Here is a 26355-nt window from a genome sequence, read left to right as displayed (position 1 = left end):
CTGCAACAGCCAGCATTACCTCTTTGTCGTATAAGCAAATGTAAAGCTAAGGAAGTAGAGAAGTCATAATTGACAAAAAAATATAATACTTGTGTGTGAACCAGCACATCCAAAGGCTACTATGGGGACTGATGATTTGCTTATTCATTTGCATTAGTTTAATGGAGTCTTAATATTCATATCTGTTTGAGTTATATGAACAAATAAGAGATTCTTTTTTAAAAAAAAAAATCAGTGGTGAGGTGTATTTTATTTCATAAGATCAAAAGTATCTAATTGATGGATATTTAATTGCTAAGTCTTCTACCAACACTGATGCCATAATTATTTTTCTTTTTTATATTTTATATATATATATATATATTTATATTTGAGTACGTGTTTGTCTTAACCTATAGTATGAGACATTACTGCTCCCTGTTGAGGCAGAATGCTTTACTTTTGGTTTGCTTAATACCACAAAGCGCTGATTTCTGATAACCTGTACTCATTTTCCTGAAAGTATAGTGAGTTTACTCAATACCCACACAATGTAGTTACGTTGTTGTGCTTTGCTTAACTAATTTTCTTTTGGCTTCAAAAGGATAGTTCAAGTTTATTTACTCTCTGTTTACCTAGATGCTTCATGCATAATCTGATTCTTAGCAGAGGCACAATAGAATTTATTTTACCTGTGGAAATGTGGTTTAGTGTTGGCGTGTGCTCTTGAACAGCTGTCTGTTGTATATTTGGCTACATTTTATTTCTGGGTGAGGACCAGTGGGGGGTGTGAGGAGGAATAGCATCTATGCCTGAAAATGTTTTCCCTTCTGATTTATGGGAGATTCACAATATGGAATTTTCTCTTTACACTAGAATTCCAAGTACCAAATTATTATTTTTTTTTACATTGAAAGGTAATGGAAATGCAAAAAGTTGTTTTATCTTAAAATGCTAGCACCTCATGAAAATTCCAATGTGGTCTTTTTTCTGTTTTGTTATTACTTATATTTTAGTGTGCCGCATTGTGTCATCTTATGCTCCTAAGTCATCAAAAATGCTCGTGATGTGAATTTGGGCATTTTTGTCAGCTTGGCATTGCCAGCGGGCCCCTGAGATGAACATGATGGAATGTGGACAGGGCAGGGTATCCAGAGCAGAACATCATTTATTGGCAATAAGCAGTATTAAAATGAAAAGATGGGGGAGCATTTAGGTGGGGGTATGAACCGATTGCTCAGTTACGCATACAGAAGAGTTGCTGCAACAACAAATAAATTAGGACAGGAGTTAGACTTTCTCCTGAAGCCAGATAACCAATGAGGTAACAAGAATTTGAATTTTCATGCAATCTGGTTAATCTCACCAGACACAAAAACTAATTGTCCACATGCAGTATCAGACTTTTCAAGGGGAAAGATGTAACAAATATGCAAAAATAATAAAACAAACAATAAGACTAGAAAACAGATTAGCTCCACACTGCCATAAAAAAAACCACTGTTGTATTCAAACCAGAACTTTAAAGCAGAGAACAATTTTCTAATAAAACCCACATTTTTTTTAGAAAACAAATAAGTATGACAATTCTCACAAAGACAGTCTCAATAACATGCTGGAAGCTTTTTTTTTTATTAATTTTCATTTAATCAATGCAAACATTATTTCCATCTCAGCAAAAGCCTTTAGTTTTTCTGAGAGTAATGAAGCATAAACAAAAGCTGAACAAATGCTGTTCAACATCGGTAAGAATTCAAAATCATTTCAGGAAGAACGAGCAACCAGAAAGAAATATCATAGTATTATCATTACTTATTACTTCTTACACATATTGTATCTTACGGCAGTGTATGTTATAGAGACTACTGCTAGTACAGTGATAATTAATACAGATACGAACAGGTCTGCAGTTTTGCTTCCAACGATGGAATTGGTAGTTATGAGACAAGTGCCATCTTTCTGTAGACTGAAATAATCTTTTGCTTTTATTTGCCACTTTCCATGAAAGGTGTATTTTACTTCTGGAACTGAGTTATTTTAATTCTCTGTTTTTATGGGGTTTTTTTGTTTTGTTTTGATTGTGGGTTTGTTGGTTTTTTGTTTGTTTGTTTATTTGTTTGTTGTTGTTGTTGTCGTTGTGTCTATTGAATAGGCCCAGTGAGGGGTCTTTTTCATGTGATGATATTTTTTTCAGTGGGCTTTTGATTTTGGTGTGTGGTGGGGTTTGGGGTTTTTTTGTTTGTTTGTTTTTGGGTTTTTTTATTACTTTTTTTTTATTGTCAGAGTTGCCATTGACTTCTTACAGTCTTCTGTTAGAATACTTTTTTCATGTGCAATAGCTTAACTTTTTTAGATTTTCAATTCTACTGAAGTCAGAGTCCCTTGTAGGAGGTTTAATGCATTAATTAGTATTACATGCTCTTTAGTCTAGGAGGCTCTGCTTAATTCACATTTATATCAGAATGTACTATTTCTGATGCAGAACATTGTGTGCCAGCAAACGAAAAAGACTTTAGTTTGTTGTTTTTTTTAAAGGTTACATAACAAAAATCTAGGTAAGATGGGGGAAAATCTCTAGTACAAAAATGTGTTAGGAAGATAGTCGACATTAGGACCAGAAGTATAACAGCAGTGCAAGCCAGATAGAAAATGGAGAAAAACTACCTGCAAAAATTAGCTGTAGAAAATTAGAGCAGTAATAGAAAACTTTCTTCCTTGACTTAATTCTCTGGTATCCATTTCCCAGGGCATCTCTAACCTTGATGTTTTGTCTTTCCATCTCTGTATAATAAAAGCGACGAGTATTCATTCAAGTGGTTTATTTTGCTATTGACGCAGCAAAAGTTTCACTGTTCATACCAAGATATGGTTATAGTAACTAAATTTCTATAATGCTTGGCAAACGTACTTTTCTGCAGGAAGGATTTTCATATACTTGGATAGAAGTCTGGTTCTGTAAAGAAATGGGTATTACCTTTGCTCATTAGTGTTAGATTATAAACTTCTCGTAGTTGTTAGCACAGTTGATAGAAACTTCTAGCAAATATACTTTTTAACTTTTGTTGAGTGATACGTGGGTGAATATTTGTTAGCAGACCAACAACTGTAGCAATAAAAATGTGTGAAGGGTTACCAGGAATGCTTAAGGAACATACACTGCACCTGAACTGTAAGGTTAATTGAAAACAGTTTTTTCCCCTTAAATTAACAGTACATTGGTGTATCCAAGTTCTCAGTTTTCTTTCACAACATAGGTGTGCAGACAGTTTGTTTAGATGTTTAAATACTTTCCCATCTGTTCTGTCAAAATTATTGATTGAGCAACAAGCTACTTGTAATGTCCTATCAGAAAATCTTTATCTAATGTATTAAGAGAAACCATAACTCAGTCAAAAATGTAGCTGCTTTTCCCGTAAGTTGCCTTGGTTATCTAGCACAAAGTACAAAACCAATACTTTGATATTGTTCTTTTAAAGATAAAACCCAACGCTGACAACCCTTTGTAGAAGACTGACAATTTTATGAAGCCTTTCGTGCTCAAGATTATTGTTAAGTTTGTCTCTGTTTGCAGAGTCCAGCTACCTACCGATTAGAGGTCTGTGGGAAGTGCGTTTCTTCATTGTGTGAATTTCTGCTGTGTAACCAAAAACATTGCAGAGGCTGTTCATCAGGGGTGTTTTGTTTCAACAAAATGCAGTAAAAACACAATTAAGGGATTTTCTCCATTCGCTCAGTTTGTGTCGGAGGCAGTCATACCTTGTCCAGTATTCTGTAATGAGTGAAGTATCAGGGAATCCTAGTTTCACTGAAGGCAAAGGGAAATACGTGACTGACTTAAGATGCTCACACACTTCACCTGTTATACTGCTGGCTAACCCTCTTAAAAAAATTATTTTCACAGAATCTTGTAAAAGCATTGCATGTGTATCTATTGACTTCTCTTTGGCTGACTCATTTAATTGCTTGCTTCCAAAGTCTCTGCCTGAAGCCCTTGTAAATAAGAGTTTGCAGATGTGTCTCAAGCTGCTGCCTCCCAAAAAAATTTCAGCTCTTGTTACTGAAGAAATAAAGAGAAAATAAAGGCTATCTTTTACTGTTTTTCACTATAAAAATTAAATGGACGTCAAATTTTGTGGACTCTTAAAAGTGTGACATACCTAAAGCAAAGGACACCTGGAGATGTACTGGCTGATAAAGATTAAAATCTACAACCACTGTTGAAATAGAGGAGGAATTATTTTTGATGGATTTTATTTTTTCAGAAAGAGAAAACTTCCAGTGGTACTAACAATTTGTATCAATATTTTCAAGTCCTAAAAACTGGACTTTTCAGCAGTGAGAAATAGTATTAGAAGATTGCCTTTTTTTGTCAATAAATGCAAATATAAGAATATTTTTCTTTTTTGATTTGTAGTTATTTGTCAGCAAAATGAATTGTTATGTGTGAGGGGCAAACACAATTGCATTACTGTGATCTTAGCGGCCCTGCAGTGTGTTTGTGTTGTCTTAGTCATCACAGAGGCAAAGTTCAGGCTGTGAACTGATTTTTTTTTATTTTGTGTGTAGGGCTTGATGGTCTTTGCTCTATGTATGAAGCACTAGCCCATCGTATACGTGGTCATTGCTGATAATACTCTCCAGTAACCCAAGTGTGCAGAAACAGTGGAGTCACTAAAGAATGCTTTGTTTTCGCTTGTTACAGTTGGCTATTCCTGCTATCTCAGTAAATTTAAAGAAGAGTTGAGTTGTGTTTTGGCCACAGTACAAATGAAAGTTTTAAGGTAAATCAATAGCATTCCCTCAGCTGAAACTATCATACTGTCCAGTGCCTCTAAAACATTCATAAAAGCACTGAAGTACCTGCAGATGCCTGGAAGCAGATGCCTGGCTAATGTTTCTTGCTTGTTGGAAGGTGTGTTACTTAACCTCTTGCATGTATATGTAAGGCTGGAAAATTACAAACTTCAGTAGCACCTCTGCAGCTTTTTTTAAAAGCATCTGGATAAACCCAAGCTGTATCCTTCAACTGCAGGTGTAGGTGTACGTTTTAGAGGAGCATCAATGCCTGTAAAAACTGCAGTTGTTTCAGTGCAGCAATGAGTTTATGCCTGCTTTGGAACCCTGTTATACTGCTGGAGTGCTTTAGAGAAATGGAGGTTGGGATGAGAATCAGGCCCTTAATGTTCCCATGAGGGTGAGCACAGCTGTTGCAGCTGTTTGTGTCAGTGTAACTTCTGTGGTCTAACTTTGGGGCAGAGTTTGCCAAGGATTTCTTTCTGCAGCAATGCCACATCCAGTGCTGCCTGGCCTTGGGTTCTCACCTGGGCTGCTACAACTGTTCACACAGCAGTTGAGGGGCTTAGGTCAGAAAACTTGATTCAGGTGAAAAATAACTGAGGATGAAACTTTTTTCCTTCCTTCTTAGTACTGGTCTACGCTCTAATGTAATGTGTTGCGTAGTTTTGGTAAGGTAAGGAAAGCTGTGGTGAGGGCACAGAAACAAGAGTGTGAGCTGGGCTGGCACTGCCTCTGAAAAAAACAGTTGTTGAACTAGAGTCCTAAAAACAAATGGAGTAAGGTTCCCTCAAGTCATAAAAATCATGGTAATTTTTGAGTTTTATTTCCCATAATCTGTGGTATCTTCCAGACTGAACTACAGTCAGCACACAGCTTTACCCAAGACTGGGAAATCACTTGGGTACAGTGCTGATGTGAGGTATAAAATAGGGATGAGCGACTACAAATTTTCACATCATGCTGGAGCTCTCATCTCTTAAAACCTCCCCTAGACCTTGATGAGGTGTCTCGGGGTTTTGGCACCCCATGTGTGTGAAGCGGATGAAGGAATGGAAGTCATGTATGATTTGACTGTTTAACCAAATTTTGTGGAAGAAGGCATGTAACTTCATCTTAACTTCATAAAAATGCACCTGACCTGAGTGCATACTTAGTATAGCTGCTGTTTCTGTAGCTTCTAAGTTGCATGTGGTCCTTCTGTGTGACACTCCTAGAAAATATTAATATATTACTTTACAACGGATACAAGAGTGGTTGAGCTTGTGCCCTTTATGATGGTTTTGGGGAGCCTGCTGCTTTTCCTGCTGTGACCTTGAAGAGACTGGGTTGTCTGGACAGTGTATTTGCTTAAAGACAGATTTGTGGGTCCTTACAAGCAGGGGGACAAGGATTGGCTGGAGATGATGGAGGCAGCTTTTAAGGGCGGTGTACAAAGTCCAAGAGATCAAACTTTCCACTGTGTCTGTGTCTGGCCAGGTGCTTGGGCTGGTACCCCACTTGTTACAGGGAGAGCCCACAAATTCTGGAGGGACAGCAGTTACCAGCCCTGGCAGCCAAAGGAGGCATTTCTAAAAGCAGCTACCTACCTCATCGTAGGCAAAAACTGGAATTATTCATAGGTACAAAGCCTGCAGCTGTCTGTCATGTTCATTTTAGCACTGAGTTGAAGCTTTCTTGACCTATGTTCAGTGTCATTAAAAGCAAATCCCTCAAATCCAAGAATTGTTTGGAAAGGCTTCTGTAATGCTAGGGCAGTGTGTATAGACATGTTCTCATGCCTGCCCCGATTGTATGGATTTGGTTGTTGTAGGAGCTGCTGGACTCCCGCACTTCCACTGATTTGTCACAGTCTACAAATCCTGGAGTTTCTTAACCCTGTGAGGAGTAGAAATGACTTAAAGAAAATAATTGCGTGTATTTACTGCGAATACATTACGCACAATTTTATTACATTTCTATTAAAATAAGTTGAGATGCATTTTGCTTTATTTACACTGTTTTCAGGCTGTTTTCCTTTTGCCTAAATGAAACCCTTTTGATGCTCTTGCTTGTCTGGCTGGCTGTAAACCAGGTATTTAAACAAAAATAAAGAGTTGCCAGTTTTGCCAGCTGGGGATGAGAACCCGGCTGGTGATATGCGGGTTCGGGAGGCAGTTAATCCAGCTTTTATGCTTTTTTATGATTTTATGTAAAAAGAGGTTAAAAATCACATTTGGCTCTTTCTTTGTACCACTGTTTTGTTGCTGTTGTGGGAATGCAGCAAAAGGTTGCTCATACTTTTTATTATTATTAGGTAAAGTCCTGCATAAATTAGGTAAAGCCCCAGATACAGTTTGCATTAGTGATTGGCCATGTGATTTGCCTTGTTCAGAGAATGATACGTTTTATCTTCCAGTTGCCTTCTTTTATAAATCACACATGCAAACCACACCTCAACTTCCTGTAAAAAGAATCTACTGCTGCCTTGCAATTTTGTGTATTTTACTAGCTTCAAAAAAAGGAGTAGGTAACTGTACAGATAGGAGAAATAGTAACAGTGCTAATAGATACAGTAGAAAAATGTATAATGCTTTTATTCTGTGGCAGAAGAATGGTGATTTCAAGACAATTGTTACCGATTTCGTGCACAGTTTTTCAGCAAATAGCTTGCAATATGCTCAAATTCATAAACCATTTAATCGGTTTTAAAATGCGGGAGTTATTTTAGTTAGTTTTGTCATATGTACTTATTCAGATAATTTTTTGTATTATACACTTTCTAAAATTTCACCCTCTGTTTGGAAATATCAATGATGTAATGAGGCAGTTTGTTTTGGCACAGTTGTAAATAGTATGTGTTAATGTGTTAATATTTATGATTTTAAATCTTATATACACAAGAGTTTTTTTTAATATACTTCTTTTCATCATGCTTCTACTAATAATCCTTAAGGACAGTGAAAACAAGGAATACGAATACATTAATTACTTTGGGATTGTCAAAATTGCCATGCTGGATCAGACTGCATTTTGTTTTTGCTAATAGCATGTACCAGATACTTCAGAGCAGGCTCTGATTTACTGGGGGAGAAAAAGGAGAGGCAGATAAACACGCTTGACACCCCTTGTTAGGAGTGGTTAGGGTCGTGCATGTGTTCTGTGATGTGGTCTGGCCACTTCGTGTCCCCAGATGGATGAGGACTGACAATATCTGCCCTTGCTTCAGAGGAAATTATTGGAAGTCATCTTACACTTTTTAGACAATCACAAGATAATGTACTCATGGAGTAAGGTTATTTCTGATCTGTTAGAGGTTACCATATTTGTTAAAGCCTGAAGGCTTTACTACACATCACCAGATTTTCACTACTATATATAGTCTAAATGACTTACAGTCCACTTACATCCTTACAGTTTGAATCTGGGTGAGCTCTTTGGGGTGGTGATTGCATGTGTCTTTGCAAAAACTATTTTGTTTCCTGTGGATCAGTTGTGGGTTGTTTCTTTTTTAATCAGTCATATGTGCTGCGTTTCAGAATCTGCCTTTTAGTGGTACAGAAACAATTATTGATAAATAATAATTTAATTATTTGTAAATATATTCCAACTATTAGTTGCATTTCTTTGAACTTTCTGTTTATTATTTAAGTCTAATTTAATATTATAAGGTTTTTGCCTCTTTAATAGATCTTTCTGCAACAAATACTGGCAATTTGGTACATACAGTTGTATTGCCTTCTGTATTACAATTTATTAACTTCTAGCTGTCGCATCTTTTTTGAATGAAAGTGTATGATCTTCTAAAAATTCACAGAAATTGGAATTATATATGTATATATTCAGTAGCCTTCCATTTCCTTATTGCTTATGGTTTCATTATGGATGTAGGCTGCTATGTTGTCTCCATTTCTACAGTTTATTATGAAGGTGTGTTAAGGTCAAGACACACTGCTTAGACTCCTTATTCTAATTCTCTGGGGCTGCTGGGAGAAGGGCTGTGGGAGTAGGTTGTTCTTAGGTATACAACATTGGAAGTATTAGGTTAACAAGTTATATAAATTTCACCGTATTTCTGTGATCATACAGTATCATAGAAACATATTTCTTTGCATGAGCACAGTTCAGGTATTTGGACTATTTCATGGAACGTAATGGAACTGTCAGGAGAAACGCCTTGAGGACTTTTAATACAAAAAAGGCTCTTAAAGAAGCTAAGCTTGTCTTAGTAAGATTAAGGTGTTTCTAAATTTGAGGCATTATTCTTACAGGTGGGATCAAGGAGAGAGGAAGTGATTGAGCAAGGAGAAGCCTTATTTCTTCCCGCAGAAGGATGCTCTAACCAAGGCAGTAGTGCCCATAGATAGTGTCTCTTCCTAAAGCTGCCTACGTTATAAATGGAGTGGTGGAGGGCATAGGAAAGGGGGAAATGCAGTCCTGATCATTTTCAGCAGGTCATTCTCAGCTTTTTTATTTTGCTTTTAGCTGTACGGTGCCCAGTATGCCTGGAATTTCTGTGAGCTCAGGGATGTGACTCAGTATGCAGTTGAATCTATTGAGCCAGGTTCTGGGAATCCTTGTAGCACACTGAAAATAAAGTCTTGGAAACATTCACATAGACATGCAACAAAGAGATTGAAGTGATCATGTCTTACAGCTGGTTTTGGTTTCTGTCTTAGGTGTTGGAAGATAATGACTATGGTCGTGCAGTGGACTGGTGGGGATTAGGAGTTGTCATGTATGAAATGATGTGTGGAAGATTACCGTTCTACAACCAAGATCATGAGAAACTATTTGAACTGATACTAATGGAGGACATAAAATTTCCTCGAACTCTGTCTGCAGATGCAAAATCATTACTATCAGGCCTACTGATAAAGGATCCAAATAAGCGGTAAGTGAGATTACTTGGCTATACAGGCGTAATAAGTACTGTAATTATACAAGGTAATGTAGAAATAGGCTGGTGGTGTCTGGTCTTCCTGGCCAGAGGACCTGTCAGTCACAGGAAAGGGCTATATGCAACCATACAATCTCAGATTTGCACTTTTTCAATACAGCAGTGGTACATAAAGTGAGTTTAACAAGCAGAAGGGGAAAAAGCATATGGAAGAGAACATTTTTTTAATCATTCACAGCAGACACAGGGATCTTTTCAGGTTTAGATTGTGTACTGGAATAAAGGGAAAGCTCTCAATTGTTTTTTAGAGTGTTAACCCTGAGTTGGCTCTAGGGTCTTATGGGGGGGTACTACAGCACTTTTTTTTGGAAGTGATCATGCCCGGAGACATGTATAGATGGCCACAGCTAAATCTTATTAGGGCATGTAAATAAATCACATATTAGACCATGTAAACTAGTAACTCCTTAAAGAATACATCTTCAAAGTTAAATTTAAATACAGTAGTTTGAAAGCAAGTATCACCCAGCTGCTGTCTGTGCCCTTTTGTGGTGGGCTTTTCCCTCTCGGATTGTTGCCTAGGAGAGAGGGACATTTTCCGGTAGTGTCAAGTCCTCTGTGTTTCTAAACCAAACCTCTGTCTTTGTAAATCAGTGAGATTTGTCTGTAGGTTCCCTCTTTTCCTTAATCTCTCTGTTATTCTGGTGAGTCTCTTGGCATGTTTTAAGGCTGCAGGCATTCTTCTCTCTGTCTGTCTGTCTCTCTTCTCTAGTCCTCCTTCATCTTCAGTCTGTTTTCCAGAAGTTTTCAGTAGTGGGCATTGCTCACTGGCACTCAGGGAAGGGCTGGTTGCTGTGTCTCTCTGAAGGATTTGTGGGCACACAGCCAAGTGCAACAGCCAGGACAACACAAGTGGTCAGCCTTTCTGATGCTGCCCAGCAATGCCCACGTAACTGAATTCACTGCGTGCAGTAAAAGCAAACTGTGACCAACTAGACAAATACATGGAGAATAAAGTGAAAATTTGTTCCTGTAGCATCCTCTGCTGCATTTTACTCTCCAAACAATCTGACCCATCAAATCTATTAAACTTTAGAATTGAAAAGATACTTTCTTGTAATTAATCTTTGCAGAGAGTAGTGTTTCTTACAGACTTAGGTTTACAAGCTTATTCATATTCAAGTTCTGGTGATCGCTAATGCGAAATAGGGTGGGAGCACAGAGATTAACTGCAACTCAACTTTTCCCTGAGCAACTGGATGGGAAAATACTGAGAGAAGTCGAGGCTGCAGGCTAACTGTGATGCTTTGCAGAGATGTAGAGAATTTTACAGTGAGTAGTTGAGAAACAAAGAGGAATACAGCTTGGAAATGAGAATTAACTGTACACCCAGTTACTGCATAGTCCAGAATAAAGATTTTTGTAATTTGTCAGCCAGGGTAGTACTGATACAGATCTTTTTCTTGGTTGTGAGAATTAGTGCTCCTTACAATAAATGCTTTAGAGAGGAAATTATCTTACTGAAAAGGTTGCTTTTAAAATTTCTCTTTATATTTTTAGCAGTTCCTTTTAATGAAAGAAACTGCTTGTACCACTTTGCTTGTCAATGTTTAACATGTATGGGCTGCTTGTTCAGTTAAGATTAGCTTTTTTCTGTTGCAGCTTCTTTCTGTTAGACCAGTAGGATAGCCAGTCTCAGGAAGAAGTTAGATGAGGGCTGAGCAGTCCTGAAAGTCCACGTGCTGTTGAAACAAGCAGAGGTTCCCTTCACTGGGTGTGTAGTTCTTTCTCTACCAACAGCAGCAGCTCAAGGCAGCTCACTAAACTTCTTGAGTCAAATCTGACTTGCTAATGCAACAAAAACGGCCAGTTCTTCCTCATTTTCTCATTGTGGAGTTAGTTTTCTTCCAGGTTAGTGAGCTGACTGGGCTCGCAGTCATCAGTGAGAATGATGCTGTGGATGGGAGAGCGGAGAGGTATGGGCAGGGGTAGGACCCTCCTCTTGGCAGCAGTGACCACTTCCGTGAGCTCAAATCACCTTGGGCAAGTTCACCCAAAATAGGTGGAATTCACGTCCTAAGATGATTTGCCAGACAGTCTGGCTTTGGCAAGCTATGGGCCACAGTGAATAGTGTGGTTATTTACAATGGCCTACAATTTATTAATTTATACTAATTGGCTCAGATTGAGACTATTTTATTGTAATTGGTTAATTGTTACAGCACCCAGATGCAACAGCAGTGAACACTGTATAAAAAAGATGTGTGAGTCATTACTGATTCAGTGCCTGGCACCTCCTTGGCAAAATTTTATGTCAGCATTGGTTGGTTGGTTTTGGTTTTTAATAGTGCCAGAATGTTACTTTGTCTTTCAAGAAAGCTAAACTTAAATGTGTTTTTAAAGTGAATGAATTATTCAAAAAGCTCATTGACAGTAATGAACATTGTAGTTGGAATAGTCAAACAGAATAGACCATGGCATGGATACTTCTGCTATCACATTTTCTCTCAAGATCACCTGTATTCGTATTAAGCAGGTGAGAATTGTTCCTACATAGTCAAAAACAAATGGTCACTTTTCCAACCACTACAATAATGTAATCTCCCTTTAAGAGTAATGCTTGTTTAATAAGATCTTCTTCCCACTCTCTTTAGGCTTGGTGGAGGCCCAGATGATGCAAAAGAAATCATGCGCCATAGTTTCTTTGCTGGAGTAAACTGGCAAGATGTATACGATAAAAAGGTATGTCTTTATATGCCATTGAATAATCTGGCTTCTGCAAGGTGGGTTCTACTGATAGTTATGGGACTGCTGCCACTGAAGTTAATCATGGTTTTCTTTGCAGCTTTTAGTGTTAATACAAATGAATGATTATTCTGAACTAGGTGTCCTTACTTAATCTTTTTTCAGTAACAGTTTGTCAGTGGACCAAAAATAAATTTTGCAAACCAACCTAAGCTCTGCAAAGATTTTTTTTTCTTCAATTACGTAAATGTCCAAATCTTTTCCTTGCCTTTTTTCTTCCTGGGCCTTCAAGAGAAAAGCAGGTGTATGGCCCAAGATAATGTGAGAAAATGTAATGGAAGTTTATCCTGAATTGTCTTATTGTTATTTCTGCCTTTTATTGAAAAGGGTTTTTTTATGGAAATAGGCAAATGAAGTGATGGGAAGGGACTCATAATAAAAAACTACTTTCTGATTGTTTGTGTTTAAGTAGAAGTCTTTTTCAAACTTACTTTTTTAAAGAGATGGCTAAGAAAATTAAAATAGCATTAAAACACTGAGCCAAAACATCTTGTGGAGAAAGCAACTACTGGGAATTCAATTGGAACAGTTTTCTCTAAACTCAGTCCTGTTCCTGTAATGATCAACACTTTGGGGATGATTTTAGGAAATGAGTTTATCTTACTCAGTAGTGAAACTCAATTTGACTTCAGTTGTTTTACATACAGAAGCTGATTTTTATCTCAGTACTTGTGTAAGAATTTACTTGTTGCTATAAACCCTTTCTATTTTGATAAAGTTGTCTTTTTCCCCCAACTGTTTTACATTGTTAATCTGCCAGTTGAGCTGCGTAATTTTAAAAGATAGATTTTTCTCCTTTTTTTGCTTTGTTCAAATAAAAGGAAAATGGAAGACATACGAATGAGCAGAATATGTTTATGCTACAATGTCAATGATACAAACTGTTTTTTCAGTTGTTGTTGAACTGGAATTTTAAAAATGTGTGGTTGTTGGTGTGGTACTTCTCTTGACAAATACCAAAATTGAAATAAGAGCCTGTATATGATGATACAAAATATGGTACTCTGAAGTTACTTGATAAAAGTGTGATTTTTCCCTGGCAGTATCATGAGGTTCCAAGAAACTCTACAATAAATAATCAGAGCAAGTACATTAATCAGGTTACTTTATGAGCTCGACCACTGGTTGGTTATGTAAGGACTCTGTAGGAAAGCACTTTGAGGATAAAATCTAAAAATACTAGTTGAGGACCTTTCTGGAGTTTGGAAAAACCCACTAAAATCAGTTGGATTGCAATGTGCTAGGAGTGGGTGAGAAACAAAAATCTGTTACATTACTCTTTCTCTGTTGAAAAAGATTTCTTAGTTATTTTACATTAGAAATAGAGGTCTCTATTCCAGACTGTGTTCAACATCATACTTAGTTAAGAAAATATACTCTTAATTTATAAGCATCTGTTTAAGTCTTGCCAAATCGACATGGGAAATTTCTTTCAGTAAGATCTTAATCTGAGCTGTTAAAATAAAAGGAGGTGTTTTGCAGTGGGGTGTGTGTATGTGTGTGTGTATATATATATATATATATATATAAAATTTATACAAACATACTTAGAGAAATGTAAAATATAGAAATTCGGGTATTTTGCTTTTATGCTCATGGAGGTGGGTATGGCTTATTGGAGTATTATAACTGGGGAAATTGTAGTCATTTCTTGTTTACTCTGTTGACTGTGGCTTTGAATAACTACATTTACCAGTAAAAAATAACTGAATTTCCTCAGTTGAACAGTTAACTTCAAGGATCACAGGAATTGCTTTTGTGCGGTATTGGCACACAGTGTGTTCTTTATGGAAAAATAACTCAAAAAAAATAACTTTTGACAGTATGTTTTTCTGTTTAATTAAAAAATAGTTTTGTTCCTATTACAAAGCCATTTGTCTGGTTGGTTAAAATATCCAGTTGTTCCTTCTGCACACACAATCTTATCAGTTGTGAAGCATGCAGAGTGTAAGACTGTGCTCTGAAATGCAAACTTCAAACATAATCATAAGGTTAAATGAACTTTCGCTGAGTATGTTTATTAGAACACTTATATGAATATTTTTAGAGGGTTTAGTATTCTAAAGTCAGGAGGAATGTGCATCAAACAAATTTGATTTTCAAATAGATTTATTCTATGCTTGCTTCTGTTGCTGTTTATTATTAGCAGTATAGTCCTCAGCAGTAGGGTCACTTGATAAAATTGATAGTTGATATAATTATTTGCATAGTAAAAATATTTCACAGTATTCTTGCTTGAGGTTTATGCACCATGAAACTGTCATTTTCTGGCTGCATTTCAAGAGTGTGTTTCGGTTAGAAATGAAAGAAGAACTAAAGTTCACATTCAGAGTAATGGAAACCAAAAAATCATGTGTATTCCGAGTCGTTACTGGGGGATAGTTTTGTGCATGTGCACGCTATGCTCCTGTGCTACTTATTTTATCATTTTCACTAGAGATTAAGTACATCGGTACTTACTCAGTTATCACTTCACTGGTGTGGTTAGAGACAGAATTATGTATCTGCAAACTTAGAGTTTCGTGGAACAAACAGTAGCTCTGTCAGGTCAAATGAATCCAAATGGTCAAACGGAATTATTAGCTCTCTGATACTGCTAACTAGTTAAACTGATTTGGTACTACACAACGATAATAAAATGTTGTATGGCACACTGGAGCAGAGAAGGTCGTTGCCTTTAAATGAAAAATGTATAGTAGTTAGCATTTGTGACCAGATGTATTTATTTTTGGCAGAAAAACCATGAGGGCATATGAAAGAGAGCAGCCTGTGCCAGGTTCTTCCTGTGATCATCTCAGCCCTGATGAGTTTTTATCTCTGTGCCTGAGTATGAGAAATTGAATAGTTTGGCAAACTCCAAAGACTTCAAAAGCCCATATACTTGTAAATAAAATATTTGTTTTATTTTTAGCTACAATCAGGAAGCTTTTTGAAATTTCTCTGTTCCTCATTTAAGAATTGTTTTAGTATATTTATTTTTTTGGGTTGGTCGCAGAAATAATCTTAAGTGGTCAGATATTCTGTCTGGGGTCTTTCACTGAACAAAACCCACATGGGCATTAATTTAAAGGTAGGAATTTGGGTATGTCTTTAGGCTTGCAGCTTGGAGCACTCAGGTAGCCTCATAGCTAAGGAGATCCAGACATTTTCGCAAAGACTGGGTTTCCTCCGGCATGTAACATGGATGAAAGAAGATCGAAACCGTATGGGAATTTGGGCTGAGATACGTGTATCTGCTGATTTCTGGTAATACCTTCAGCTGTTCCTGAAGCAGATCAGGGAGTGCTAACAAATTTATTTGTTAGTACTGGGAAGGGAGTAGGGGCGAGTGGCAGTGGGTAAAGCTGGGGGGTGTGACTGCTGCAGGCGCAGCACTTGCGAAGACACCTACCTTGGTGTGGAAGCGATGGCTTTCGGCATGAAGTCTGACCGCTCCAAGGAGCAGTTCCTTACCCTTCAGCTTTGACTACCTGTGTTTACTTAAGACACAGTAGCAGATGATAAAATTGCACAATTGATGCTCTGGGTTCAGGCCTGGCAAAATCTGCAATATGACTATAATCTTAAATGCATGTTTAAGTACTTTTGTGTATCAGATTTTAAGGGAAAGGGCAGAAGGGAAATAGGAAAACACCAACATCTGGCTGTAGGCTGTTGCTATTTGAGTCGTACTATTTTTGTACAGTTATCTGCAGTGCAACAAATCCTGTAGAAGTGACCCCCGTTACTTGCTTTTGTGTTGTTGCTATGCAAAGTACTAAAAAGATCTGAAAATGACTAACCGGTCTGATCTTTTTATTGTGTTTCCAGCAATACTTTAAACTATACGGGCAGCCCTAGTGGTGATTACCACTCCTTCCCCTGGCTGCCTTGAATGTACAGGGAGGAAAATATACATAATTGTGTCTGGTTCTTAAACTTAATTCGTTGCTGTAGTCCTGGGGGTTGTGGTTTCTCTCTGTCTGTTGTGTCAGCATTGTATCACTGGGAAAACAGAGTTTGTCTGTGGGCAAACCCCCTCGCAGAAGCATGTGTGTCTTTCCAACACTGAAATCCCAGCTCTTCTCCCCCTGCCTAGGACCACCGGGCGCAGTGCCCTAGCAGTGTCCACGGGGTATTTCCAGCTCCCGGCCATGCTGCGGCTGCTGGCTGGGCATGCCCGCTTCTTGTCCGGGGATGGGGAAGAACCAGTCCCTACATGAATGCTTACCGAACAGCTTGAACCTCAGCTCAAATTACTGTCTTTCCATCAGTGGAAAATCTAGTTTTGGCGGGATGGATGGGGGATGTCTCTTTTCAATTCAGTAAACTAGATTAAGTAGTTCTGTGGGAAGTGTCTATGTGCCTGGCCTTTTCTCCATCATGGTGCCATTGCGGAGCCATTTGAAATTTATTAGGGAAGGACATGCAGACTGACAGAGTGCATAATGTCATCAGCTCCCATTTCCTTTGGTAACTGAGCTAGGATCAGAAAAAGGATAGAAAAATTATTGCTAGGGAAGGAAAAATCAGTATTTTAAAGGACTTTTCATGGTTTAACCCCGGCTGGCAACTAAGTACCACACAGCCGCAGGACTTAGATATTTTTAATTAAAATACTGTTGTTGATGATCTAATGTTGAAAGGCTGAACTAAGGTTTTGTGTTGTTAGCATCTCTGCATGATTTTTAGGGTCAGTAAGCATTTGTTTTGACGGGAGCTTAAAAGATGTACAAATGAAGGAACATGTATTAACAGATACAGATCACAGAAATATAAAATTTTGAGACAAGCTTTGCTACTGTCCTTTCAGAATGCTTTATGGTATTTTGTAAGTTAATGACGTTCAGGTCGTGCAAATACTGTTTACTTGGACTATCATTTAGTAAGTTAGCTAGTTTGTTAGTCCAGGTACTTTTGGGTTTTTTTGAGTTGGACATATTTTCAGCCCTTCCCGCTGAGCATGCTTGTGATGAAACACAAAGGTGTATTTCAGTGATATGACCCCATTCTCTTCTCACAGTGTCATTTATTTTTTCCACCATTCTGATTTGGCTAATCTGTCTCTTCTGTTTGATTCTTGAAGATAACAACTTTGCAGCTTTGGTTCTCAGGAAAGTTTAGTGTAGATGAAAGTTTGATTTCTGGACATCAAATCATGAACACTTGATTACCAATACTTAATTAACTTTCATAGTCAGAAAGAACGGTAACATTTGACACAGTTTTTGACATATGTCAGACTTGAATAATAAACTAGATGGAAATTGCTGAAATACAGCATGATGACAGTTCAAGGCGTTATTGAAATACCTGTTGTGTACTTAACTTTCATAATAAATTTTCAAAATACATAAGCTGTGAGAAAAGCAGAATCCATCTCATACATTGTAATTTATTAATAAAGAAGCAGCATATATATTGAGGTGTGGCAGTGATATATTTTTTTTTTTTAATTGGACAACTTGAAAAGTCACACTGAAGTTGAACCATAAGTAAGATTCAAATAGTTATTTCTTATGAATAAAACCTGAATATGAACAACAGTGCTCACTTTTTTTTGTATTTATATGATAGGTAAAGAATTAGTGTGTTTGGCAGTTTTGAGATTATAATCTATTTCTATCATTTATGTAAATGTGTAATTCAGTGGGGGTGGTGTATAGCTTCTCTTATTCCTTTCACACTTATCTCAGGGTACTATTCAGCTGCAGTCTGTTGGTGGATGAGATTCTTACGGTAGTGTTAATTTTGACTTCATTGGAAAGAAAATTCACTTTAAAAGGAGAAGGAAGATCAGAGTGCTGTTCTTAAGCATCATGTTTTTCATTTGGCAAATCGAATGCATCACAGTTACTTTGAAGTAGTTTTAGCCACTTCCTATACAACAGCAAGACAAATTATTCCTGTCAGGTTATCTTTTGAGCAAATAACGTTATATATTTTGTCTCTTACTCGAAGTATTTGTGTAGTTGTTCAGTAAGGTGTAGTACAGAGCCTGTCTGTTCATCTCTGTGTGGCTGTAACGGTCAGGTACTGTACCTGCCCCTTTCCTTCCCCTGAGAGATGGGGGGCAGGTTTCCCAGGTCTTGATCTGTGGAAAAACCATGGTGTTTCTCACACGCTGCTCTCGATGGATGCCAAATAGAAATGCCATTCACTGCAGATAATAAAGACACTAAGAATGTGATATTGCTTCTGCTGTCATTTCTAACATCAAGCCTTGGAAATCACTGGGGCAGATTCAGCTTGACAGATGGATGTGAAATTGGATTTTTGTCTTGAACATCAACTCTTATAGTCACTTAACTCACACTGAGTTTAGACTTTAATTTCTTTATTTGTACACACGCATACATATCTATGTGTATGTGTGTGTGTAATACATAAATGCCGAAGATCCGTAGTTCTGTGCAGTCTCCTGTCTGGTTCGAGCGCGTTCTGCCTGAATTTGCACAGACTGCTCGAGGAGGAAAGTCATCTCGTACTAGAGCTTGGCAGCCAGGACCAAAGAGTGTGATTCTCTTGCAGACAAACAAGGGCTGTGGTTAACAAAAGCTCCTCTCACTCCTGGACACAGGTTGCTGGGTGTGCCTCGTACTGCTCACATCGCTCTGGCTTTTCAGGTCAGAAGTGGGGAGAAGTTGTGGTGAGGTTGGCTGGATGCCATTTCCTTGTGGCACGTGACGTCTTCACGTTGTGATTGTCACAGCTGTAGTTAATGTTGGGTGGTTTGGTTTTTTGTCATTAAACCTCAGCTTCAGTCTCCTGTGGGACATAGGAAGAAGCTTCTCAGTTCTTATTCAGGCTCCGTGTCAATCTAAGCCATTTTCTCTGCAGCAGTTGTGCCTTATTTGTCTTCCTAGGTGTTTCATTACAGCTGAAATTTGTGGAGATTTTACTTCGTGTTTTAAAATAAAATCTGACAGAAATCTGAACAAAGGTGAGACCCCTCCAGAAAGATGATTACCAAGTTTCTGTAGCATGGCCTGGCACATTGGTGACACAGCTTACAAAACCTGTTGTGACTGGTTCTGTCCCCGGCCTTCTGAATGTGACGCTGAAGCACTGTGTCCCTCTGCGTACGCTTGTGTGTGCTGGTTGTACCGTACTTTGTGCTTCTGCGTTGTCTGAAAAGTGGTTGGGAAAGGATTTCTTACTGCATCTTTCATTTGCTTCCGGAGGTGATGCCCGAGCTCTGTGTGCCGGTTCCTTATTTCTTGACAAGAATTATTTTAGAGGTTCTCCCATTAGAACTGGGGGAGTATCTTGCAAATATCCCAACAATTACAGGAAGGTCAGAGGAAGAATTTACTTGGCGGAGGGGGAGGTGTGCCTTTGGTGGCAGATCAGGAGTCTGGAGTGGGATGTCCACAAGACTCCATTCACAGTTGGTTTGGTGTAGGTGGGGTAGAGCAGATTGAAAGGATCCCCAGGGCTGGCTGGCCTCACAGCTGTGCCAGTGGAAATTGATATTGAGGGAAGGAGGCAAAGAGTATGGAAAGAATTGAGAAACCTTCCTGCTGCTCTCTGTTGAGTTGTATCTGTGCGTCTTAAATCTCAGCTACTGTTTCCTCTTTTCCATAGGCTGTAGGGGATGGCTGGCGTATGCAAGGGTATAGCTCGTATAAATGCCAGCGTAAGCTGTTGTGCAGAGCCACACGATTGCATGGTTTGGTTTTGCAGTCACTGAAGTTTCCAACTGCCTTTAATGTCCAGGATATGAGAGGTACTACTGTAAGATGGATGAATCCTAAAGCACTAGTGGCATAAATTTGCATCGGGTTCATCCCTTCTGGCTACAGCCTGGAGTTCCGTGTGTTTTGCTAGTTTCACTCCCCCAGACAGCTAAACTTTTGCCATAACTGGAAATTTCATCAGCTGCCTTACTGGATATTATTGATAAAGAGTCTTTTATTAACCCTAGCTACAGAGCATTGAATTGGAGCCCCAACTTCCTCCCATCACATGTGATTGATGAGTTTTGTTTTAATGGTGCTTTTCATTGAAATTATTATTGTAATTATTTGTTCCTTATGAGTTATTTAGTACTGTGCTTCTTTTCCTAATATACAGTTTTCAAAATTTTTTCTTAACCATTAGTAGTTCAGATAGATGGAAAGAACAAGGGGATGATCTAAAGTCATAGTGAGGCCTGTTCATTTCAGTGGACAAATAAAAAGGGGGTGGGAAAAAAGCCCTGATTAAACCAGGAATTAGCCAGTAAGTTTTTGAAGGAAGAAACTTGTCAACTAATGCATTATCTTTTTCCTCTCTGGATGCAGATCCATGCATTGCTATCTATTATGATCTTACCCTACCCTCCTTTTTGTTTTTCATTAACTACTTTGACCTAAATCACAGTTGTTGAAGACTGCAGTGTTTTCTCCTTCTCTTCACATAGTACTTGTAGCATGAAAGGTCTCTTGTTTACTTCATAGCAAGAGTGGTTTGTTCTTCTGGTGATGTGTGTAGCGCCATTGGAAAGACATTGTTTCTTGTCCTTGGCCTAAGAAACAAGAAAATTTCTCTTAAGCTTGTACTTCATATGAAAAGTTTTAATTCTTGTGAAATGGCTTTTTCTGTTTCTGATCTGGAAGAACAATCCCAGTTGGGGAAATAGTAGATTTATTATAAACCTATTATCTAATGTTTTTTTTTTCATCATGAGTTTATCTGATGTTTACTTCAGTTGCTAGAGAACTGTGAAAGTGTCTTTTAAAAGGATGTGCATTGGTGGTCACTTGGCCTTGAGTAGAGTATGTTACTTGGCTTCATGTAATCTTTCTGGGTTTTTATTTTTTTTATTTTTTTATTTTTTTTACTTTTTGAGTATTCGCTGAGACAGAAAACTGAGAAAAACAGTGACATGGGATGTTCCACTGGAGTAACTCTGTGCTTAGGAATTGTGTGATTGCTTTACTGGAGGGACATACAACTTTGGAAATATATTTTAACAGTGCGGAATTGATTTGGATGGCCCGGATGCATACAGAAATAATATTCATAAAAGTGCATAAAAGTACAATAAAAAAGAATATTTTTAAACAATGGATGAAATTAGATTTATACCTGGAAGATTCTTCTGTTTGCTGCTTAAGCATTTATCCTACAATCCCCAAAACCTTTACATCAAATACCCCTCTGCTGTTTGCATGTTTCCTGTTCAGGAAAATGTAAGGGAAAACTGAATGTACTTTGTAAAAGTATTAATCAGATTTATTGTACTGTTTAAGTATATGCAAGTGATAGATTTATTTTTGCTTAACAGTTGCTTGCACTGTTACTGAACATTTGGATCAGACAAAGTAGAGCTCTAGTATGTGATAAAAAGAACAAACATACCGTTGCAGGGAGAAAAAGAGTCAAATTGTTGAATGAAGGGTGATGCTGAAGGACTTTTAAGTGTATCCTGGGAGGGATGGCAGCAGAATCTGGTCCTACATCAAAAGAACTACCCAGCATTGTGGTGGTTCTCTTATTGCAAAGTACAGTGAAGGTATCTTGCTCCAGCTAACATGACTTTCACATTACCAGCTGTCAGTGTAATATGTCCTGTGTGAGAGGGAAAACGTGAAAAGAACTGGGTGGCCGTTTTCAGCCTGGATTTGGAAACAATGGGAGTTTGCGTGTGCATTCGTAATGGTGATATAAGAATGGAGAGAGGTTTTACGTGAGTGTATGCACCTATGCGTACTTTTGTTTAGCTTTTTTTGCTGTTGTCTCGCTGTTTAAGGGCCCTCTTTAGGTGCTTTGACACATTTTAATCTTTTATGCCTCATCCTAAGCTGTAAAGGAATGAATTCATGGTAATTTTCTGGATAGAGATCTACTGTGAAGAGTATCTTGTTGAAAACCTTGCTCCTTTGGCTGGTTGTGCAGCACTACACGCTTACACAGCCTAGTCCTCACAGGGCAGCCTAGCTCTTTGGGGTTTTGGATGGCTCTGTCTGTCTATTGTGTAGTGTCCTTTGGTTAGTGCTGGGATCCAGAGCTGATTCTAACATTCACCAGCTCATGCAGACCTTTCCAAGCTATAAAAAAAACAAAACAAAACAAAACCAAAAATCAAACAAATCAAAACCCCCAAAACCCAAAAAACCCCAACAAAAAAATCCAACCCAAAACCAAACAAAAACAAGTTCTGCATTGAACATAGCAAAATCACAAACATCTTACTACTGTGAAAAATGACGTCAAAAAGAAGAGTTTCTGCAGTGTACCTTATGTATCATAAATTGTGCCAAGTGCATTGAACTTGGGAGGGGATTTAACAGCAGTTCAGCTTCTTTTGCTGTGGGGTAAATGAACAGATTTAATTGTTTGGTGTTAGTGTTCATGATACGTGGGAAAACCACACGCAAGCTCTGATAATAGCAGTGAACCATAATGTCACCTGGTATATAGAAACGGAGGTCAATACACTATCTTCAGGGTGTGTATTTTAAATTGCATATGAGGTGAGAACACTAAAGGGCTCCAAGATACAACCCAAAACATTGTCGCTGCCCCGCCCCCCCTTTTCCAATAGCATACGTACTAACCTGCTGTAGCGTTTTGGACTGGTGGCATGATGCTCTGTACCGACTATGCCTGCCTTCAAATCTTTGGCCTATAGGCAGTTATTCTGGAGAGAAGGTGGATAGCATGGCTGGTTCAAAAGAGGGGCAGGGAAGTCAGCAAACACTGGTGATCTGCTGCTGGGAAATCCTGCACTGCACCACGAAAGCAGTAGGCAGGATTAGATCCAGCAACTCATATAAGATCAACTGGCCTTTTTTTCAAATCTAACATTTATTTTCACATTCACATAATTTCTTCTCAAGGTAAGTTCACATGGAGGCCTCAACCCTGCAAAAAAACCCCCCAAACCATGGTGCTTACTATGCTTTCTGTATAGTCCTTTTGGCCTTAGCTGTTGATACCACTCAGTTGTGGTGAAGTACCTAGAGGTGCCTTTGCCTGATGCCTATGTGGGTAATTAGAAGAATGGCCTGAGGAGTTTCTAGGTAATTATCTTTATGCAGCTCAATTTATCTGCAAGTTGTGTGAGAGTGATACCTGGAATTTAGCCGTGTTGTGCTAGTAGCTAGATTTGGAGCTAGGTATTTTTAGGATTGACTCTAAAGGCTTCTAGCTCTTAATAGAAGTTAAGAGACTCGTCTGCTTCTCCACAGACCTACTCATTCGATCAGGGGTGTAGGGGAAAAGAAGAACTTATGTGTTTTCCTGATAGTAATTTAGCTGGTTTCAGGTATAGTCATTCATTTTATTTCTTGGTCCCTTTCAGCTTGTACCTCCTTTTAAACCTCAAGTGACATCTGAGACAGACACCAGGTATTTTGATGAAGAATTCACAGCTCAGACTATTACAATAACGCCGCCTGAAAAATGTAAGTCAGAAATTATGCATAACTCAAAAATAATCAGTTTATAATAAAGCACTTTGTTGTTTTTTCTGTTTGAACGGAAGAGCTATTCTCACTGTTACTGATAAAAGTGTTCATATGGAAGTGTGTAAGAGTAACTCTCAATGACAGTGTTTTTAAAGAAGGAGTAATTACAAAACTTAAAATATTAGAACATTCTGGGTTGGGGTTTGAGGGTATTTTTGGTGTGGTTTTTTGTTTTGTTTGGGCTTTTATGGGTTTGTTTTGTTTTGTTTTATTTTTAAATAAGACAAAACACCAGCTTCAAATGTTTGCTGGTTGACAGTCAAGGTCCCAGTTCAAGAAAAAGTACTTGGAACATGGACCCTACTTTAAGCATGTGGATATTGCTAGTATGTTGTCTAGGTTTAGTCAGTTAGGTGTATTTTAAAATACTTTGAAGACCAAAAGGAAAAAAAAAAAAAAAAAAGAGAGAGAAGAGCTGCCAGAGATAAGTGCGTGTCTCTTGTGTAGATATCAATTACTTGAAAGTGAAATTTCCTATTGAGTCCTGTGCTTCAGCAGAGCTCTTAAAGAAGTTATTAATATAGATGTAACTGCTGCACTGGGCATTGCACAGAGTTTCTTTGTTGGAGTGAATGTAATTTCGCCACAGTTTTTATTTTTGTCGTCTTTATTTTTTGTCATCTGGTACACACACAAGAATCATGATCTGATCAGCCCAGCCAGGGCTTAAGAAGGTCTGGATTAATTTACCAAGCCAGAGCAGTTAAAATCTTGGTGCTGAGTTCTTGAATGATTTTTCTTTTTTAATTGGAGGATGGGGAAGGAGGATCACAAAGGTAGACAATAAAGGCTATAGTTAAGGTTGATTACCCTTTCATAGAGCTAGCTCATTTTTGGTGTTTTAGGATTCCTAGGTTTATCTACAGTTTTCTGTTGGTATGTAGATCTGGAGTATTTTCTGGATTTTGCATTTTTAGTGTTTGAACACAGTCATTTAAGGGCTTTTAAATCTTCCTGCTGTGAAAAAACCCCACCCTTTCTTCTCCCATCTATCATGATAAGAATTTGAAAATATTTTGCTAAAATTTGGATTACCTTGGAGTCTGTGATTCAGTATCATAAAGTCCTGATCCCTTGAAACTCCAAATATGAAATGAGAATGGCTATTTATCCATCGAAGGTTGAAGCAGTACAAAATATCTCTATGCTACTAAGACTTCAGCTTTAAATTTATTAAATCCAGAGCAAGGGATCAGTACCAATGCAGGGAAACAACCTGCCTACCTGAAGTACATATCTTGGCCTCTGGTAAGCATCTGGCTGCTGCAGCAACTTTAGCATGAGCTGCAACCCCACCCCAATCGTAAGAATAATAAAATGGGGGGTGATGACCAGCAGCAGGGCAGAGATCAGCTGTGATGTGGGAAAGCCCTCCCACAGACCTGGCAGGGCTGCCTCGCCTGAGGCTGTGGTCAGTAGCATCGCCAGCATCACAAAGGTGAATTTTCTCTTGTGCCAGGTAGATCTTTCAGCAAACTGCAGGGGTTCAGGGACCACGTGGGCTTTTGCCTTTTCTGGGTATTGCCACAGGAAATGATTTGTAATTATTTATCTTGTAAAATCTACAAGTAATCGTGTTATCTACAACTTGGTATCACCTCTGCCTGATGTGGGGGGGTTAAAATGGGTTTTAGGGGTGGAAGGTTGGTAACTGTGTATCAAAAGGTTTCTGCTGAGCTAAAGATCTTTTATAGTTACATAAATGGTTTTTATAACATCTAGGCCAGATATTTAAATATCAAAGTTTTGGAAATCATGCTAAGTGAATATTGAAACTATATCTTGTATCTACAGTAATTAAACTGATAGCAAAACAAACAGGCTCTGTACATTAGCCTAATTTAAATTGACAGTGTAAAAGGGAGATTGTATTTGAAGTTACAGAACTGAGAGGCACTGTTGAAGTCAAGCAGCCTCATCACAGCGATTGCCCAAACCTCCATTAACTCTAGTTTTTATATGTAGAATATACAAAGGTACAAACGATGTGTAATTCTGAAAGTTTGCATGTAAATACATCATTAGAATAACAGTTTCAGTAGGAGTCTTTAATAATAAGCACTGTTAAAAAAATCCATGTGAGAATGTAGATCCAAATTCTCAGTTAGGCAACATCTGGTGCCTGGTTTCCATTGGCACTGCAGGAATTTTGTAAATAAAAATATTTATGAATTTGGCTTAGTCCGTGTTTCCTCTGATCCCAGTAAATACTGTAGAAATAAATAGTTTACTAAAAAAATAATATGTAAGAATTGAAACACATAGAACCTGCATGAACTGTTCATTTTGGTTTTCCTTCTAACTCTCTGTTAGAAATGGAGGAATACTTAAATGTAACTATGCTAAGATTATAATTTCCTGAACTCACCTTAAGAAACATGGGAACTGGCTGGTTCAATCAGCAATCGGCTTCTGTGCTACCAGGAGCTGGATGTGCTGGTGTGTTTTAATTAGCCTAGAAGG

The 26355-nt window shown here is 38.1% G+C and overlaps 1 protein-coding gene across 4 annotated transcripts in view; it reads left to right on the top strand.

Moving 5' to 3' along the window:
• The window catches only part of AKT3 (AKT serine/threonine kinase 3), a 161972-nt gene that overhangs the window by 131619 nt on the left and 3998 nt on the right, over positions 1-26355 (top strand). For all 4 annotated transcript variants that reach the window (XM_055714540.1, XM_055714539.1, XM_027801498.2 and 1 more), the window contains 3 exons: positions 9432-9646; positions 12307-12394; positions 23727-23829. In XM_055714540.1, coding sequence (XP_055570515.1) covers positions 9432-9646; positions 12307-12394; positions 23727-23829 — 406 coding nt within the window. The remainder of the gene's footprint in view (positions 1-9431; positions 9647-12306; positions 12395-23726; positions 23830-26355) is intronic.

The sequence above is a fragment of the Falco cherrug genome, chromosome 6, assembly GCF_023634085.1.
Source record: "Falco cherrug isolate bFalChe1 chromosome 6, bFalChe1.pri, whole genome shotgun sequence".
Taxonomy (NCBI): Eukaryota; Metazoa; Chordata; class Aves; order Falconiformes; family Falconidae; genus Falco; species Falco cherrug.
This window is presented reverse-complemented; position numbering and strand designations above follow the sequence as displayed.